General features: G+C 41.0%; 2 protein-coding genes across 5 annotated transcripts in view; one reads left to right on the top strand and one right to left on the bottom strand.

Moving 5' to 3' along the window:
- The window catches only part of mfsd6b (major facilitator superfamily domain containing 6b), a 74,101-nt gene extending 62,240 nt beyond the window's left edge, over positions 1-11,861 (top strand). For all 3 annotated transcript variants that reach the window (XM_078551866.1, XM_078551867.1, XM_078551868.1), the window contains exons 5-7: positions 1,202-1,300; positions 5,640-5,920; positions 9,425-11,861. In XM_078551866.1, the coding sequence (XP_078407992.1) occupies positions 1,202-1,300; positions 5,640-5,920; positions 9,425-9,715 (671 nt within the window). In that variant the 3' untranslated portion in view covers positions 9,716-11,861. The remainder of the gene's footprint in view (positions 1-1,201; positions 1,301-5,639; positions 5,921-9,424) is intronic.
- Positions 11,858-20,151, bottom strand: part of LOC144686545 (nuclear envelope integral membrane protein 1a-like) — a 60,339-nt gene continuing 52,045 nt past the window's right edge. For both annotated transcript variants that reach the window (XM_078551872.1, XM_078551873.1), the window contains 2 exons: positions 19,607-19,777; positions 11,858-14,675 (listed from right to left, as the gene is read on the bottom strand). In XM_078551872.1, the coding sequence (XP_078407998.1) occupies positions 14,480-14,675; positions 19,607-19,777 (367 nt within the window). In that variant the 3' untranslated portion in view covers positions 11,858-14,479. The remainder of the gene's footprint in view (positions 14,676-19,606; positions 19,778-20,151) is intronic.

The raw sequence follows: 20,151 nt of genomic DNA, 5'->3' as shown, positions 1-20,151 counted from the left end.
TTCAGCTCCGGGTCCTTGCAGATAGCAGCTTGAGGCTTACAGGCTGGAGGCTTCTCACACTTATTGGATCTTAAAATGCCTCTACCTTACACACCATCTCCTTTCTCCTTTATACATATCTTTCTCTTTGAATATAAATTTTCCATTGTATCATTTGGCTTTTAACTTTACCTCTTCTAAAAATAACATCCTTTGTTTCTACCAATTTTATTAGTAAGTTGAAAAAAATAAGCACATTGCTTGGCATCTTCTAGCTAGATGCAAGATTTCACCCATTCTTTTGAATGGTTTATTTAAAAATGCAATTTTCCCCTTTGACATCTGTGTTTCTAAACTTCCCCATATTTATCTAATTACCATTTCAAACTTACTTCTTTCTATACATCAAAGCCTCTAGACCAGCTGGCTTTAATCCAAATAAGACACACACAAATAGACACAGACACCACTAAACACTATTTTAAAAAATAATTTTCAAAAACATTGTGGACATTAATCTCTTCATGACACTCCAGTAGGTTTGTCAAACATGATTTCCCTTTCATAAATCCATGTTGACTTTGTCTAATCCCATTTATATTGTCTAAGTGTCCTGTTATCACATCCTTTATAATAGACTCTAGCATTTTCCCTACGACTGATGTAAAGCTAACCGGTCTGTAATTCGCTCTTTTCTTCCTCCTTTTTTAAATGTATCAATGGGGTTACATTTGCCACCTGCCAATCTGCTGGGACTGCTCCAGAATCTACAGAATTTTGGAAGATGACAACAAACGCATCCACTATTTCCATGGCCACCTCCTTTAGTACCCTGGGATGTAGATTATCGGGCTCTGGGGATTTATCGGCTCTCGGAGGGGGAGAAGAATCAATGATCAAAATTGCGGAGAGCTATGGGTGGTTTAGAATGCCCAGAGCTAGTTTCTTTTATTGCTGCCCGACTCATGGGACTGTTAGTTGTGTTCTGTTTTGCAAATGGTGGGTGCTACAGTGAATAGTAATAGAAGGCAAGCTACCATGCTAACCATTGAATTAAAATGCTGTTATACTGTGTGGTTTGAATTGCAGTAAACCAGGTTTTATTTCATCATCTATTGTCACGCCTTTTATTGCAATTATCTCTTGTAGATGTTAAATTGCTAGTGATTCATAAGTGAGCTGGGCATGACCGTACAGTGATGTTGTGTGATGTGGATTTCAGGTGCTCCAGAAACATTCCGTGGGATTGGTATGGCCTCTCTCATGATTCTCCTCCTTTTTGCCTTGATCCAATGGTTGGCAGTGCCTGATGAAGATGAAGGTATTTCTCAACATCACATGTTCACAGGAATTGTGCGAATCTTGACTCGCAGTTCATTGAAATATTATTACATAATATAATATACACACAAAACACATTTGGACTTTAACTCCCTTCCAAAGTTAAACTGAAAAGCAGATAGCCTCCCTCCCGGCCTCTGCTAAATGTCTTCCTGTGAATAGCTATTGGGAGATAGTTTTACTTCCCTCTCCCTTCCTTCCCAATCCACTACCCTCTATGCAGATAAAAGCAAAGGCCTGCAAGTTCCTGAGCCCCAAACTTCTGAGCCAGGATTTTAGGGCCCCCACAGCGGTGTGTCTCCCCCCGGCGGATGCGGTGAGTCACTTAAATCTCCATTCAGTTCGGCGGGGCCATAGAATCCCGTTGGGTGGGAGGGCTGTAAAATCCTGGCCCTGGTGTATGTATGGCAGACTTCCTAACCTCACGCAAAGCCAAAGACTCCATCCCAAATTCCAAAGGAGGGTTATTTTTAGAAGGTGCAAGACACCAGTGCTTGTAGGGGTGCATCAGTGGCATCTGCCCTAGCCTCAGCTGAACCACCCTTGCAAGGCAGACGTCCAAATGGATTGAAGAAAAGTTTATTTGAATAAACCTTTAGGTTCCCACTGGAGCCACTCTGACCACCGGAGATATTTAATCTAATGAAGGCTTGGGTCCATTAGAAGGTCTTAAAGGGATTCATGTTAGCTCTCTGCAGAGCTCCACTGAGGATTTTTTAGATATAAGGGAAAGAATTTCTTAGGAGAGCTCACCCTGGCAAAGGGGAATGGGGAAAAAAAAATCAACCATAACTTCCTAACCAGAACTTTAAATTCCAGTCCAAATGAGTGCTAATTCCTACAAATTGGGATCTAACCCATATTCCATCACCCACCACCAGCCCCCCCGCCCCCCCCCACACAGATATAAAGTTACATTCTCTCCATGCACTGGAATTTAGGACCCAATGTACACTGATAATAATGCAGTATACTGCATGATCAGAAAAACACTGTCAAATAAAACAGAAAGTGCTGGAAAAACTCAGCAGGTCTGGCAGCATATGTGGAGAAAGAAACAGAGTTAATGGGGCTGGATTTTCATGGGCCAGATTTTTTTTCCCTCGTTAGGCCCGTGCGATCAGTAGGCCCAGGAGTGGTTGAGAAACGGGCTCTTGACCACAATCGGCCCCCGAGCGCAATTTCATGCTGGCTGGCCAATTAACGGCCAGGAAGAGGGCGGGCGACTACGTCACAGGTGAGCGCTTCCACTGAGCTCCTGAAGGCAGACAGCTGCCTCAGGGAGCTGCAGACCTCCAAATAATAAAATAAAGCACAAAAATGCTGCAAAAAATGTTCATGCAGCACAATCAAGCACTTGAAAGCTTACCTCATAAAAAAACAATCCCCAGATATCTCTTTTTATCTTATTGCCTAGTAGAGATTTCATCCTGCCCTTGGATGAGGTTTCATCAAAAATATAAAGGCCACCTGGACGATTGGCCGGTTCGCCAACCATAAGGTTGGATGGGCCACAAGAAATCGCTGACAATCGCGCTGTAATGAGCTTAATTGCCCACTTAATTGTCAGCGGATGTGCTTCTGACTGCCGCATGCGCTTGCCATGCGAAATATCGCGTGAGTGCTTAATGATGTCAGGACGCTTGCCATCTCGCGCAATTTTACACGTGTTCAGTTCGGGCGCGCACCCACTCGCGGAACGTAAAATTCTGCCCATTGAGTCTGGGAGACTTCGTGGAGGTGTAAAAATGGCGCCCGGGAGCAGATCCTGAGATTCCCAATCCAGTTTTCATCAGTGTGGGTTAAGGTTGTGGGCTGCTGCACTCCTGACCTGGACAGCTCAATAGCGGGGATAGGCATCTCCTAGTCCTCTGCATTTTCATGGAGTTGGACCAGCTTTTAAAAGACTCATGGTTCACAGCCCCTCAGAGGTGGAGTGGAGGTAAATTTGAAATGCTCCCCATGCCAAGTTATGTCCCTCCACCCACTGCCCCATGCTCTTCATAGGCCCATGCAAAGCTATACCCCTCCACCGACCTCTCCATGTCCCCTCATGGGCCCATGCCAAGTTATGCTCCTCCACCCACATCCTCATGTCCCCTTATACCCTCCATGTCAAGCTATGGCATTTCCATGACCATTTACTTAGTATACGCTCTGTAAAGAACCAATGAACTCTATAGTAATAACAGGATGTGTGAAAAAGTTTTAAAAAGTCATTCATTCATAATTTGCTACTTTCTTAAAAAGCCTTATACAAGTGTCAATCATCCACACCCTTTAAGGTATCAACAGCAGAAACTGAAACACTCTATCTTGTGTAAACAAACATTGTGCAATTGACAGAATAGTTCAAAGAGCAAGAACTGTCAATCAAGCAATGTTTTCCCAGGGTGTAGCTTTTTTAACAGACTAATGTAAGTCTGAGCTCTCAGCCAAGAATGCATAATGGGGCTTGGCTGAGAGGGCACACATCCATAAGGTGCGACCTGACCTGCTGAGTTTTTCCAGAACATTATTGCCCATAACCTCCCATCTCTGGGGTGTCATACCCAGGGGAAGGGGTGCTACCCCAAAGATGCACTGGGGACCAATAAGTCCCCATGCAAGGATTGCGTGGCAGTTGCACAGTAAGTTCAAACTTCCGTTAGGCAATTGCCCTGCACTGGGAACCATCTGATACTCAGAACTAAATCACAGTCTTTGGATGGTTCTGATTGTCTTACAGGAATAGTTGCCCAGGAAAGATTAGAAGAATTAATACCACTTCTAACTCCTGGGTAACTATAATACTTATCCCCGACCACCACTTGGGACCCCCTGCCTACCTTCCCCACCCCCCCGATCCCCAATGGGATCCTTCCTGAGCCCCCCCACAGGAACCCGACTAACCCCCCAGCCGCCCTGACTACCCTCAATGACCAGATGATACTGATCATCTAACGCCACCCCCACAAACCCCCACTGTCCACCCCCCTCCCCCCCACTGACCACTCGACTCCCCAACCTGACACAACCCCAACACCTGCCCTCAACCCCCACACCTCCTACTCATTTACCTTACATACTTAACTTCTCCCTGGCTTCTCAAAGTGACTAGATCTTTAAACCTACCCTTTTTTAAAGGCAGCTAGTGCCTTAAAAAAAGGGAGCGTGTCTTCCTTACCCTCGACTCTCTTGCATTCAATTCAAGGCATCGAGAACCTGCTGCACTGCACTGTTCTCACCGGCCCGAGTTGGAAGGTCGGGTGAGAAAGGTGGGGCTGCATTTCAGTGTAAGTAACTAACAGCAGAGCGGCAATCCAACTGTGTTTGCCACTCCATGGAAGTTATGGCCCAAAGTTTTTAATTTTAGATATCGAGCACCAGCAGTATTTTGTCTTTATTTTACTGTCAAGTAGTGCCGAGGTATATTCAAATTCAAAGGTATATTTACAACGCTTAAAAGTCTAATGTCGTGGGAAGCGGTAGAGTTATTGGGGTAAAAACAAAAGCAAAATACTGTGAATGCTGGAAATCTGAAATAAAAACAGAAAATGCTGCAATTACTCAGCAGATCTCAAAATATTTGTGGAGGGAGAAACAGAGTTAACTCATCAAGCTGAAATATTAACTCTATTTCTCTCCACAGATGCTGCCTTTTGCTATTTCTAGCATTTTCTCTTGTTATTAAGGTAAACAGTCGGCTGATAATATTTGCAGAAGTGTAACTGTGGTTAACCTGCTGCTGAAGCATGCACCATGTGTACAGACAGCAAACCTACTAATAGAATGTTTTTGTGCACTTCATCCAATGGGTACTTAACTTTAAAAATAATGCACTTAACCAGAGTAGTCAACCTGAATGTGTGACAAAGAGTGAGAATTTTTGAGCAACGAGTTTAGCTACTGCAAATTACATCAAATCTACACTGCAGAAACCGGCCATTTGGTCCAACTGATCCATGCCAGTGTTTATGTTCAACCAAGTCCTCTCCCACTGGAATTATCTTTCCACTCTGTCCCCATTTTCCTCCATTTCCTTCACCCTCATGCATACATCAAACCTCCCCTTAAATGCATAATTTGGATCTGTTTCAACTGTTCCAGGTATAACAAAATTCCATCTCGCTTCTTAATTTGATCTGTTACTGTTATATTTATCTTATATTAAAAGAATTAAAGTAATGAAAATATTGTTTAATTATTTTACTTCACAGTTGATGCACTTACTTCTATACCATGTTGCTCATAAAGTGAAAAGTTCAAGTTTCTGCTCCATCTTCTTGTATTTAGTTATTGGTGGAGTCTTTTTATTTTGTCTCCTTTCAACTATTTAGAAAAGAAGATGCTGGCAGAACGGATTCCAGTTCCATCTAGCCCTGTTCCCATAGCAACCATTGATCTTGTGCAACACCACTCAGATAATATGATGCCCTACCTTGAAACCAAACTTCCTCTTAAAAAAACCAAGTACCAAGAGGAACAGGAAGATGTTACAAAGCCAGCCTGGGCCATCAGTTCATCACCTTGGGTCACTATTGCATTTGCCTTTTATCAAGTTGTGGAGATGGTGAAGTTAGCGAAGACAAATGCAACTATTGAGCATCAAATGCTACAGGTCAATTGACACTTTTATATTACAAATCTCACTCTGTTTAACAACATGCTATACATAGGTCTTATGATTTTCTAGTTTACATTTTGATAAATCTGAGTCAAAACATTGAATGAACTTAGCTGTGAGAAAACATACTCTACAAAAATAAAAGTTTTAGTCAGGAAACATTGTGTTTAGTTGGTAGCAATTAATATTTTAATTGTGACTGTCTTCATAAACTATAATCCTAAAGGATGGCAGGCATCAGAAGCTGCATCCTCAGTACCTCTTCCAAACTTCATTCGCCCATTTCCACATGATGAAGGTAACTGAAGGTGTGCTTGATACTGATGCTGCCATTGATATGGAAAGAAAATAAATGGCTGCCTGCTTTCAAATGAGGCAAGTGCCATTTTAACTACAGCATGGAGACATTGATATTTCTACAATTTATCAGCTTGAACTTCAAGATTAAAAAGTTTCACAATAACAAATATGTATCTCATGTTCTATGTGCTTTAGGTTTCACCATGAACTTTGAACGGGATGGTGGGGTGGGGGGTGGGTAAGGGGGAGAGGGGGAGTCACCGATTCTAGAGAGTGGGTATCATTCCAAATAAAAAAGGAGGATTCTGTAATAAATTCAGGCTACTTACTTGAAGTTGCATTCATCTCATTTTGGTAAAGTTAGACTCAACCATCGTAGGCATCAAAAGGAATCACGCCTCAAAACAGTTGGAACTTGATTTAACTTGACTTATGAGTCTCGCCTCCAGCTACTTAATGGGTTGGGTGAATGTGGAAAGCAACCCAGCAACACACTCCTGTGCGTCCTCACCTCTTTGCCTTTCTCCATCAGTTAGTTTTGTTGGGACACTGTGCCCAGCCATGTGTCAGCGGGTTTATGGTACATAATGCAAATTAGTCTCTGGTGCAAGCAGTCTGAGGCCAGAGGATGGTGTGCCAATTTGAAAAGAAGCTGTGCAAGCACTCCTAAAACCCTGTGAATGAAATTAAAAACTCTTAGACAATATATATGTGCATAATATATATATGTACATATGTTTTTTAAACTAGGCAGCTGGTTAGATACCTCTCATTCCCAATGTGGCAGGCCCTGGGGCCTTCTGCAGTGAATCTTTGTCCCCAAAATATTGCACCTCCCTGATACAAGCCAGGAATGCACCTTCTGCATGTAAGTGACCCATGTGATGATAACACATTCCATCAGTAATGTGACCAAACCAAGGGGGAGGTGGGAAGCCTAAGTTCTGAGTTCTCACATAAAAAGCAAGCTTCAGATGCTCATTCTATCACTGGAATGGATGCCCAAAGAATTTTTCATATTTGTGGGGATGGCAGATTTAAATTCTTTAAACACCTGTTTCACCTCACAGTATTAGATGTTACAGATGCAAATAAATTGGTCTGGTGAAAAGGAAAAAGTAAGGAACAATCACAAGGGGACCATGCAGCAAATGCTGTAATATACATACATTCTTAATGACACAAGTTGTATGGAGGAATTATGTTTTGGTAAATTAAATAGTTAAGTGTTATAAGAAATCCAGAAGAAATTTTGCACTTTGTGCCAATGTAAAATTCCTTTTGTCCTTTTAGCAAATGTGACTGGGGAGTGTCTTAAAAACTCCCTTGGTCAAGTTGCATGGGAGTAGTCATAATAATTCATCATTTAATTACAGAGCCAACAGAAACATTTTCTCCATGACTCACCATAAAGCCAAAAATTATAACGATATTCACTCAGCTGTTATAATGCAATGTAGCCCTCATGCCACATCCAGTTCCACTGTAGAGGATATAGCTGTAGCAGTACTGCCATATAATTTCTAAATCTTGTGGCCATTGTGGAAGGCTTTCCAAGAGAGAGATCTTCAATTGTCATGATGTAAGTTTCACATTGCAGTGGGGTGTGATAAATTTTCAGACAAATCAAGGATATCAAACACTAGCTTACAGAGTCATTTTGGCATAGAAGGAGGCCATTCAGCCCATTGAGCCTTTACCAGCTCCCTATAGAGCGACATAATCAGTCTCATTTCCTGTTCTTTCTTCAAGACTTGTAAGTTTATTTCCAGTCTATCCAGTTCCCTTTTAAAATCATTTAATGTCCCCGCTTCCACCACCCTTATAGACAGTGAGTTCCAGGTCATTACCATTTGATGCATTAAAAAAATGCTCTTCCTCACATTCCCTTTGAAGCTCTTGCTCAAAACCTTAAATCCGTGCCCCCAGTCCTTAAACCATCAGCTAATGGGAACAGCCTTTGGCTGCCTGATCTAAACCTGCCATAATCTTGCACACCTGTATCAAATCTTCCCTCAACCTCCGTTGCTCCAAGGAGAACAATCCCAGCTTCTCCAACTTAATCTCCTGGCTAACATCACCCATCCCTGGAACCATTCTGGTAAATTTCCTGTGCACCCTCTCAAGGGCCCTACATCCTCCCTAAAGAGTGGCAACCAGAACTGGAGGCAATACTCCAGTTGGGATCTAACCAGAGCTTTATAAAGCTCAGCAGGTCTGGCAGCATCGGTGGAGAAGAAATCAGTTAACATTTCGAGTCTTCATGACCCTTCGGCAGAAGACTCGAAACGTTAACTGATTTCTTCTCCACCGATGCTGCCAGACCTGCTGAGTTTTTCCAGGTAATTCTGTTTTTGTTTTGGATTTCCAGCATCCGCAGTAGCTTTTAGCTTTTTGTTTTTAGAGCTTTATAAAGGTTCAGCATAACTTCCCTGCTTCTGTACTCTACCTCTATTTATGAAGCCCAACATCCCATGTGCTTTGCTCTTGCTCTCTCAATATATCCTGCCATCTTCAAAGATTTATGCACATGAACTCCCAGGTCCCTCTGTCCCTGTATGCTTTTAAGAACTGTGCCATTTAAGCTTGGAAATGCCGAGCTCAAACTGAAGCAGCTGGAGATGCACGTGGTCCCCCAAGACACGTGAAATGCTCTGAAGTTCCCATATGGTGCAGGAATTGCAAGCAACAGGTCTCAGCTGTCTATCCATGATCTTCCTTCCCGTTTTTAGAATCTGGTTAGTACCTGATTAAACTATTATTTTCAATACCTCCAGACCTGCTCTGTGATACTTATTAATGCAGTAGTATACTTGAAAATGTTACATTTTCCATCTCCTGGTTTAAATGACTGCCCTAAGTTTAGAGAGAGAAGGGAAATATCAACAAATCATTTACCCACTTTCCCACACTTTTGATTTTTTTCTCCCTTGCTGACTGCTTCCCTGTCTCTTCTAACTGTGGGTCTCCGGCACTGTTCTCTCTCAGCCTCGCTCGACTCCTGCTGCCTTCCCTCATCCTGCCACTTTTAACTGTGGGTCTCTGGCACTGTTCTCTCTCAGCGTCGCTCACTCTGGCTACAGCATTTTTAATTTTATAATGACTACTCATTCATTTTGGAAGAAGTCCTTAGTCCTCATCTTTTATCTGGATTTAGAAATCAGCTATGCTTTAAATGTGTTTTTATGTTCACTTTAGGAGGAAAACGATTGCCCAGTATCTTCAGACACTTTGCCGATTGAGTGTCCTCCACACTTTAAACCATCACCCAGTCCCATCAAACAAGCAAAGGCAGAAGACCCTGTCGCTACCTCTGAACCAGATGAGCAGATCAGCATAGGCTCCACACAATCCACTGAGAATGGATTCAACCAGTCAAATTTGCCTAGGAACTTAATGCCATTGCCAGGAAATGAAAACCAGAATGTCAATCCAGACTTGCCTCAGAAAACCAGCATTATTCAACCAAGTCAAAAAGACATCTCCTGATGATCAAATTTAAAGATTATGAAGCACGTGAACGTGTGGAAAAACTGTATTCATAACTTTCCATGATGGACTTTTAAAAAATAGCACAGGAATGTTTTTGAAGAATAGTTCTGCAATATGCCCAGGTCATCAATAAGACAGATGGCTAATAATGTAAATTTCAAAAATTATAAGGTTCTACAGCACGTTTCAGTGTATTTAGAGCATCAATAGCAGAATTTAAGTGCCTGTTCATTTATGAAGGACATATTCTAACACAAATGTCTGTCCATCCAAAACATTCATAATTTATACCAATTCTTAAAACCATGCATTGAAACTGTTAAAAATAGCTAAATTGTTTAATTGTTAGGATTGTAGTATCAAACTGAAGTGACATTGCAATGCACCAAAATTCAACCAGGAGACAAGTCAGGTGACTAAAGTGAGTGTGGTTTTATTGCAGTGCAGTCAGCTCAGTATCAGAATTTCTGGGGTCTAGATTAATTACTTGTGATCTTGGATTTGGATTATCAAGCAGAATAATCACAGGTGTCTATTGTAGCTGGTGTGTTTGTCAAAATTAGCCTGTAGCATCTTTCGAGGAAGACATCACCAGAGTTGCTTCTGTAGAAAGCCATTTTCTTTCAACGAGTTGTTGTTCTAGGTAGAATACATGCTTTGACATGAAGGATGAGGATAAGAACTAAATAAGAAAGCTAAACTTTGGGTTACTAGTTTTCTGATGTTGAACAAGTAACCACTATTTATACCAGGATTCCAGCACTGGCCCAGTTTTCATTTAAAACACATAACTTAATATTTCTATACTGCAAAATTCTAGATGCACAATTCCCAATTTCCTGTATTTAAATAATGTGTGAGACAATTTTTCTCCTAACTCCAGTGATGAACTTGGTTTTGGGATTTTCTCAGGCTATTAATGAACAGCTTGCTATGTATTTTAATAGAGATATCTATTTTTGAAGGTTATCAGTAGGGTATACGAAAGGCAGCATATTTGACATTTAAATTGTTGTAGCAAGCTGGCTGAAACTAAACCATGAAACCTAAACTGCTTCACTCATGTTAGAACACAAAATAGACTAATTCACAAGTTAAGCAGTACATCAGATTCACTTATTTTTTTTCCCCCCTTTCCCTTCTCCAAAGATGTTATCTGGTTGTAAGCTGTCTACAGGTTATTTATTCACAAGCATACCAGTGGATAATATGCTTCCAAATTTGCATATTATCCTTGCTTAAGTGCAAACTTAAATTTCTTGATGTGTACCTTTACAGTGAAAACTCTCAGCAATATTTTGTGTATTGCTGAAGGTCAGGTAGTTCTTTTAATCTGCAAAAACATAACTATGGAATATCGATACATATAAAGCTCTTGAAGCATTTAAAAAGCTGAAGCGTTACATTGCTGATTCAGTCTGGTTAAATAGATTACAGAATTTGAATTGCATAAGTTTAGATGAAGGTTTCTACTTTGAAATAAATGAGGCTCCCAAAAATGCACTCTACAGTTAATCCCTGTTTTTAAAATGAATAATTAGAGACCTACTATGAAATGAGCAACAGGTCAGAGGCCAAAAAACCTAGTTTTGGCAGAGGTCGTAGGGGGTGGTGCCAGAATGGGGTCAGAACTGAAAGAGAGGGAATTGGACTACAAGGGAACTCAAGCAGCGCTCACTCATTTCTTGATAGCTGGCAGGCAAGCACCCCAAGAGACCTGGGGCATTAGTGGCAGTTATATGAAACCAAAAGTATAATTTTAAAAAAAATATTTTTAAGATTTACAATTTTATCCTGGTTCCATCTGAACCTCTTAGTTATTAAAGGGTCTCAAAGTACAACAAATTGCACCTTTGTCATTATGAATTTGCAATAATGAGGATTTACCCATTTTGGTTCAGTTGTAAGGTACTCCATTGTATTGTCTATACAATTGTTAGTGCCTTCAATGTATTACACATAACACTGTACAAAATATATTGATTTTGTAGTGGGCTCTTGGAAGTTGAAATTGTTAGATTGTTTCAGTGGCGATGTAAACTATGTTACTAAATTATGCTATGTGATTTATGTTAGTGCTGAAAGAACTGCTTATATGTTAAATTTATGACAATTTTATTAATAAAACTCTATACAAAATGGATTTTTATTGCATTTTACTAAGCAATTCAAATGAACTCGATTGTCATTTTTAAATAAAAATACATATATTGCAAGAAATTAGAAAACACCAGTCTTAAACCACTAAGACTGTATTGATAAATGGCTGTATTTTAAAACTCATTCAGTTGTCCAGTCCATTGAAATCGATGGGAAATGCTGTAATGGAAGTACCCATTTATAGTCCCTCCACATGAGGGGGCTGTTACCTATAAAATATTTTTTTTAAACAAGAATGCCTGCTCATCTTGCTCACTCCAGAACTTGTGCTGTAACCCCTCTTAGCCAGTTGGAACAAACACAAACTATCATTTCATCTACCATGAGCTATGCCATGGAACGATATGCATATTTTGGTTATACATGGAAATCACTTGACAGTACCTGAACAAGTTTTAATAAAATTGTTTTTTAAAAAGCAAACCACATTCTCTAACAGCCTCACATAAATTAAACCCGTATAATCATTACTACATATTTTTCAAAGTCAGATACTTATGAAGCGTGTAGTACAATTAAGAATCAATTCTTCTCACAAGCAATGTCAATAATCTTTTTAGATCAGCTAACATCACTAGGTAGGCTAACTATAGTCTTAATTTGAAACAAGAGGAAAAGCAGTTCCATTTTTTGTAATAAACTGTATACCACTTGGGAGTGAAATTCTGACTTAGACTTCACTTATAAGAACAACTAAGGGAAGGAGGGAGACAGTGGACTGAAATCTAAACTTAAAATAAGCTTGAAGGAACCCAACAATGACTAAAATATTATTTCTCCCATATGCATAAGCTCTACTCATGAAATGAATAATGGGATTTCACATCTTTATATTTACGTAGGAGTGCAAACTTGAGCTTTAATTTAACAGGATGAAAACTGAGGTAAAAGCAGGTGAACTTCCCAAACAGGAAATAAAATGGGCAAATGGTTAGAGCATCTACTCTAAACCGATTGTAATTTGAATTTCAACTTCACATTTGAGTTTAAGTTGATATTTTGAGCAGCATTTGCTCAAGGAAGTTCCTGGTGAGATTCTAATTCTTTTTTGCACATATATCTTCAATCTTTTGAATGAAGAATTCCTTATTGAAAAGTACAAGATCGATTTTTTTGTTAGTTTCCACCCCTACCACCAAAAAGTTCAACATGCTTGAATGTGCACAATCACAAAACACTTATGCACAATTCTCCACTGCAGGCTTCCAGTCAACACAAGACAAGGTGCTTGTCCACAGGGAGAGAATCAAAAATTGGAAAGCAAGCTTCCTCTGCCTACAGGAAAGTACATTTAAATAATATTAATTTAAGATGACTGTAAAGCGCTCTTTTAGTCCAATTTTACTCAGAGCACTGTGACCTAGAACAAGTCCCATCTCAAACTGGTTTTCCCTTAAATCTTCAAAGAAAAACGAACCTTTTTTCAAACCTGATTTGGATGTAGAATTAAACAAAATAACATTGCACTGCTCAATTGAAATCCATTTTGTTAAAATGTGCATACTGAAGTCAGTTACATGGTTAATGCTACATGTTTAAATACAATAATTATCTCACATATTAATCTAATCTTTGTTTTCACAATTTAAAAAATGTCTATCCTGAACAAGGAAACAATATTTATATTACAATGTTGTGTTCCCCTTAAATATCACAATTAACCTAACCTGCAGTTTCCATCTCAGTTCCACGCTACTTGCTTTCTATATTTGTCATGTGGAGCTGCTTGTTACACAAATTGAGGACAGGATGGTCTGAACTGCTGATTATAACTAACCCATCAATGCAGCCCTGCAATTAACCGGCTGGGTGTTGGTAGCAAGAACATCAGATGCCTAGTTTTCCTTGTTTCTTCATCTTCCATGCTTAAAGACTGAAGCTCTCACTAAAGGGAAGAAATCCAACTAGGCACTATAAAAAGACTACAATCTTTGGGACTTTAGTCTGCAGCCATTTATGTCAAAGCTTGTCTTCTTTGTGCTTGTAATGTAGACGGCCTCATTGTCTCAGCTTCAACTGAAAGTCTTTCAATAATGAATTGGAATGATGTGTAATCAAAGACTACCAAAACTGCCCCAAATCGGGTTTTCCAAGATGTTAATATTCATCTAGGCCCTTTTAGCAAACAATCTGAAAAACAAGCCACTACTCCTGAATGTGGCTGGAGAGGGGCCATCTAGGTTTTCCACTTCTGTAGCTACTTTATCATAGGTCCATGGGTCACAATGAACTATTTCATTAGGAATGGAACAAAGATTATAGGCACTAGTGCTTAGAAAAATTGATAAGCCTGGCAGAGGGCTGGAATTGTTGTTCTAATTACCAGCCAAGTCACATAAAAAATTGCCTACTCACTAGGATTACTTATACTCATTTAGCACAAACTTTCCTTTAAAAAAGTACAAACTCAATGAGTTCTAAGTATTCATTAAGCAGCATAATTCACGGGTTCCTTGGTCTCCTTTTGTGCATCCACTTCTCAGAGATATCGAGGTCAGCAATGGCAGTACTCAGACATTTCTCGTATTGTATTTTGCTGTATTAGTCTGTTCCCAATCATAGTAAAGCTCAGAATATGAAGTGAGATGTAAGTGAGGCAAATTAATTAATTATCTCATCAACTTCATGTTCTTCATCTGCAGCCATCACTGCCCCATTCTCCAAGGCTGAATCATTATTCTCCTCTGTGACAAAGAGTTGGGCCTCCAAAAAGGAACCTCCAATTCCATACAGTTCCTCATGGTTCTGCACTTCCTCTTGTGTAAGATGATGAGCTCCTAGGATGAAGTCTGCAAGTCTGCAAATTAGAATGAGAAGGTGAACAGAGATATGCTTTGACTTATCAGATGCAACAGCTGATTGCTACATTTTGGAGCCAGAGGGGCTGTGAATTTAAGCTCAGCTTTCACTCTATAGTGAAACATCTTAGAACTACTTATGTGGGGAAAGGTAGCAAAGAAGCTAACAGCTATCCAGTTCTTCCAAATCCCCAGTGAACTACATATAGATTGATACTAGTAATTGCTGTGGTGAAATTTGTGACAGAAATGGCCTCTCCCTGCTGGTTGATTTTACAGGAGGTGGGAGGTAGGAGAAAGGAGGCCTGAAATTACATAAACGAACAAAAATGACATGCAATATTTTGCATGGTTTATATCTAGTTTTTAGTGCCAATTTTGCAGAAGTAGTCATCCACATACATAACAATTTTGCTTTTGACAAATTACTTTAATCATCTTCACAAGTTTCAAATAAATGGCTAAATATTGGAATGGAACTGGGTTGCATTCAAATTCATGATGTACAGTGGAACTGATGCCAGTGTCCGGGGGAAGGAATTGTAAGTGTGCATGCTTCTGCAAATGCCTGCCTGCTCTGAATATGCAAATATTACCAGAATTACTTCAGAGTTAACAATAAGTAATCTTAAAGTAAAGGATTACTGGACTAGAAGTACCAGTTACAGAAAATTACATTTCCAGGTCTAAAATCTTTCAGAAACGATACGAAGAGAAAGAACCAGCATTTACTATGACAACTTTCCCTTTTGGCATCAGCATAACCCAAAGTGTTTCACAAATAAACAATTAGTTTTGAAGTGTTGCCACTGTTTCGTAGGTAAATGCAGCAGCCAATGTGTGCAGTTAGGTTCCTACAAACTGCTATTACATGAATAGCCAGCTACTTTGTTTCTTGTACTTTTGATTGAGGGATAAACATGGCCAGGAGAATGCAATGCTTCTCTTTGATAAAATGCCTTTTACAGCCACATGAACAGACAGACAGGACTTCAGTTTAGTAATCATTCAAAAGAACAAAGACAACACAGCATTTGCTCCTTCTTAGCACATTACTTTTTATCTCACTTATTTTGTTCCCTCTTTTGCTAAATGCATTAACTCCACGTGGAGTTCATTTCAACTGTATCAAACACCCTTCAGTATCTCAGCCATGTGCCCATGCTTCATGTATGAGCCTCAATGAAAGTTGACAAACTATTCAGAAACATCGGGCATCACAATCAGGCCCAATCCTGTCCTCAGTAGATGCTTCAAAAGTAAGCATCATTGGATTACTTCCAGTGTCACACGCTAGCTGAGTGCAGAAATAGAAAGACAGTGTAGCTGAATGCATGGCTGGAGAGATTGTGCCAGGTTTAATTCTGGGATCAAGTTTTGGGGGAGCTGGGACCTGTACAAGCCAGATGGGTTGCACCTCAACAAGGCTGGTACCAATATCTTGGTGGAGAGGTTTGCCAGTGATGTTGGGGATAGTTTAAACTAGTTTGGCAGGGGGATGGGAACCTGAGCATTTTTTCAAAAGAGAAGCAAAACTGGATAATAGAAGGCAGAAAATTAAGTGAGTATGGTAAGTCGAGGAGACAACGGCTAGAAAATAGACAACAAAGGAGTTGCTTGGTGATAAGTGGTATATACTGCAATGCAAGGAGTCTAGTGAATAAGGCAGATGAGCTGAGGGCACACAAAGACACTTGGAAGTACGATGTCATAGCCATTAGTAAAACGTGACTTAAAGAAGGGTGGGAAAGGCAGCTCATCAGTCCTGGTTACAGGTTTTCAGGTGGAATGGAGAGAAATATAAAAGGCGGGGGGAGGTCTCATTATTGGTTGAAGAAACAATCACAGCTGCAAGGAGGGAAGGTAGGCTAAAAGGAGCATCAGATGAAACTATATGGATTGAACTGGGAGACAACAAAAGGGGTAATCACACTTTTGGGAGCACACTATAGACCAGGCTTGTCCAACGTGTGGCCCGTACACTGGATGTGGCCGGTGAAGCCTCCCATTCTGGTCCCTGGGGGTGGTTTTGAAAATGCTGGTAACTGGAGTGGAAAATTCTGAAAAAAACTGCTCCTCCAATCACAGGCTGCTCCTCTCCCATGTTTGCTGCTGATAGGCTCACATTGGAGGAGCAGCAACACTGGTGGCACGAGTGTGCTCCAGAAAAAGGGATGGAGGGGGAAGAGAGAGCATGCGCGAGGCCGGGAGAGAGGGAGAGCGAGGGCGGGAGAGAGGGAGAGTGAGGGCGGGAGAGAGGGAGAGCGAGGGCGGGAGAGAGGGAGAGCGAGGGCAGGAGAGAGGGAGAGCGAGAGAGCGAGGGGGGAGAGAGAGAGAGCACGAGAGAGCAAGGGGGGAGAGAGAGAGGGCATGAGAGCGAGGGTGGGAGAGAGAGAGCACAAGAGAGCGAGGGTGGCAGAGAGAGAGAGCACGAGACAGCGAGGGTGGGAGAGAGAGAGAGCACGAGAGAGCGAGGGTGGGAGAGAGAGAGAACACGAGAGGGCAAGGGTGGGAGAGAGGGAGCACGAGAGAGCAAGGGTGGGAGTGAGGGAGAGCACGAAAAAGCGAGGGTGGGAGAGAGAGAGCATGAGAGAGCGAGGGTGGGAGAGAGGGAGCACGAGAGAGCGAGGGTGGGAGAGAGGGAGAGGACGAGAGAGCGAGGGTGGGAGAGAGAGAGCATGTCAGAGTAAATGTGGGAGACAGCGAGTGAGGGAGAGAGCGCGTGAGGGAGAGAGCAAACAATTGAGTCTGGGAGAGAGAGCACGAGTGTGGGAGAGAATGAGTGAGTGAGTGAGTGTGGGAGGGACAGTGAGTGAGTGAACGAGTGAGTGTGGGGAGGGCAGCGAGTGCGTGAGTGTGGGAGAGAGAGTGAGTGTGGAAGTATGAGTGTGTCTGGCTGTGCCAGACATTTGCAGTGTCAGGATTCCCACTCACCCTCACCCCACGCACCAACACACAATCACACCCACATCACACGGTGGGTGAGGGTGAGTGAGTGAACATCAAGAGATTGGGAGTGAGCCAGACAAACAGACTCTGTCCCTCTCACACTCTAACAATGATCTTTATTAATTACTCTTTTTAAATTATCAATTTATGGCCTTGACATGTTTAATGTTATGCTAAACCTTATCTTTCTGAAATTTGCTCATCAGCCCCTTGAGTGAGGAAATGTAATCCGCCGTGGCGAAAAGATTGGACAAGCCTGCTATAGACCCTAAAACAATGAGATAGACTTGGAAGAACAAATATGTCAACAAATTGCTGAGAAGTACAGAAATGAAATGGCAGTCATAGTGGGGGTGGGGAGGGGAGGAGGATTAAGTACCTAAACATTATCTGATAATTTCAGTGTAAAAGGTAGAGAGGGTACAGAATTCTTAAATGCATTCATCTGAACCTTTTGGTTTAAACCAGAATGGGTATCAGTGGCAGAGATTTTAATGGTGGTGATCAGAATTCAATTAGATTTAAAATAGTTATGGAAAGCTTTAAAGATAGACCAAGAAAAAAGTTTTAAACTGGGGAAAGGCCAATTTTTCTAAACTGAGATTTGATTTGGTAAAAGTGGATTAGAAACAGCTATTTTATGTAGTCTGCATGGGTTTTGGCAAGGCTTTTGACAAAGCCCCACATGACAGACTGGGCTGAAAATTAAAAGCTCATGGGATTCAAGGCAAAGTGGCATGTTGGATCCAAACTTAACTTAGCGACAGGGAGCAAAAGTTTATAGTCAATGGATGTTTTTGTGACTGGAAGGCCGTTTCGCAGGGTTCAATACTGGGTCTCATGCTGTTCACGGTATATGTCAATATAGAGGGTATGATTAAAAAGTTTGCAGATGATACAAAAATTGGCCATGTGGTTGATAGTGAGGAAAAAAGCTGTAGATTGCAGGAAGATATTGATAGATAGGTCAGGCTGGTAAGCGGCAAATGGAATTCAATCCAGGAAAGGGAAGTCATGCATTTGGGTAAAACAAGCAAGACAAGACAGGGGAATACACAATAAATAGTAGGAATCTGAGAAGTGTCAAGGAACTAAGGGACCTTGAGGTAAATGTCTACATATTCCTGAAGACAAGGTGATTAAGAAGGTATATGGGATTCTGTCTTCTATTGGCACAGGGCTAGAGTGTAAGAACAGGGGCTATGCTAGAGCTGTATTAAACACTATTAGGCTGCAGCTAGGGTGCTGCCTAAAGTTCTGGACACTGCATTACAGGAAGCAGGTGATCACACCAGAGAGAGAACTGAAAAGATTTATAATGGTATTGCCAGGAATGGACAATATTAGTTATGAGGAAAAATTCTGTAGATTTTCTTTGGAACAGGGGAGGCTGAGTGGAGATTTAATTGAGGTGTATAAAATTATGAGGTATATAGAGTGGAAATTAAGAAAGGACATGTTTCTGTTAGCAGAGAGGTTAATAAACAGAAGGCATACCTTTAAAGTAATTGATAGAAGCATTAGAGGGGAGTTGGGGAGCACTTTTTCAGAGGGTGCTGTGGGTCTGGAACTTACTGCCTGAAAGAGTGGTAGAGGCACAAACCCTCATCATATATAAAAAAACATGGATATGCACTTGAGGTGCCATAACTCGTCAGCTGACTGGCATACACACACACACACAGGCACACACCACTGGACAGTAACTGGGAATGAGAACCCTTTCCAATATCCCCTTCCCAACTGAAGCCTACTGTAGTATGCCTGCAGGTTATTTAAGCAACAAATAGCTAAGACCAAACTTGAGGTTTATTAGTCTGCATTGATTAACTATTCACTAAACAAATTTATCAGCAGGGGAGCTCCGTTTCCAATCTTAACCACAACCTGTGCAAGTGAATGCCCGTCTGACCGTACATAAAAATAAATAACTAAGGAGACTGATCACTTTGTATAGGGCCAATGATATGGTACTACCTACCTTTTTGGAGAACTGACTTTTGAGACTATTTCCCATGCAGGAAAACTCTGACCCTTGCAGTATCTACGCAGTTCCTCAAGAGCTTTTATAGTTGCCATTTCTGTTTGTTCCTTGTACTCATCTTCAGTGAGGAAGTGAACTCGTGGCTTTTTAATCACTTGTTTAATTTTTCTGTAATCAGAAAAAACATTTTAACAGTGAGAAGCAAAACCCTTCTACTTCGTAAACAATCAGTGATGTACAGGAGGAGTATGTGTTTTGTAATGATTAAATCAAACTGAACCAGTTTATAAAAATTCAGTCTGAGTGGTTTCTTCCAATGAATGATCATCTTATCCTTTTTCAAGCTTGTTCTGAATAATCCCTCTAACATTCTGTAGCTCTACCCTTCCCTACAGTTCTGACGGCAGTGATATTGTGCAATTCTGGTGCTGGCTAATTTGTTGGTAAGTCAGTAAGTTATAATTCCTTCACCCACTTTCTCCAACAGAATTTCTGCCCAGGATCCTGGCTAAAAATTCACATAAATAGTTTAGAGTTTCAGT

The sequence above is a fragment of the Cetorhinus maximus genome, chromosome 11, assembly GCF_964194155.1.
Source record: "Cetorhinus maximus chromosome 11, sCetMax3.hap1.1, whole genome shotgun sequence".
In the NCBI taxonomy this organism is placed as follows: domain Eukaryota; kingdom Metazoa; phylum Chordata; class Chondrichthyes; order Lamniformes; family Cetorhinidae; genus Cetorhinus; species Cetorhinus maximus.
Note: the sequence above shows the minus strand (reverse complement) of the source record. Positions and strands in the feature narration are given on the sequence as shown.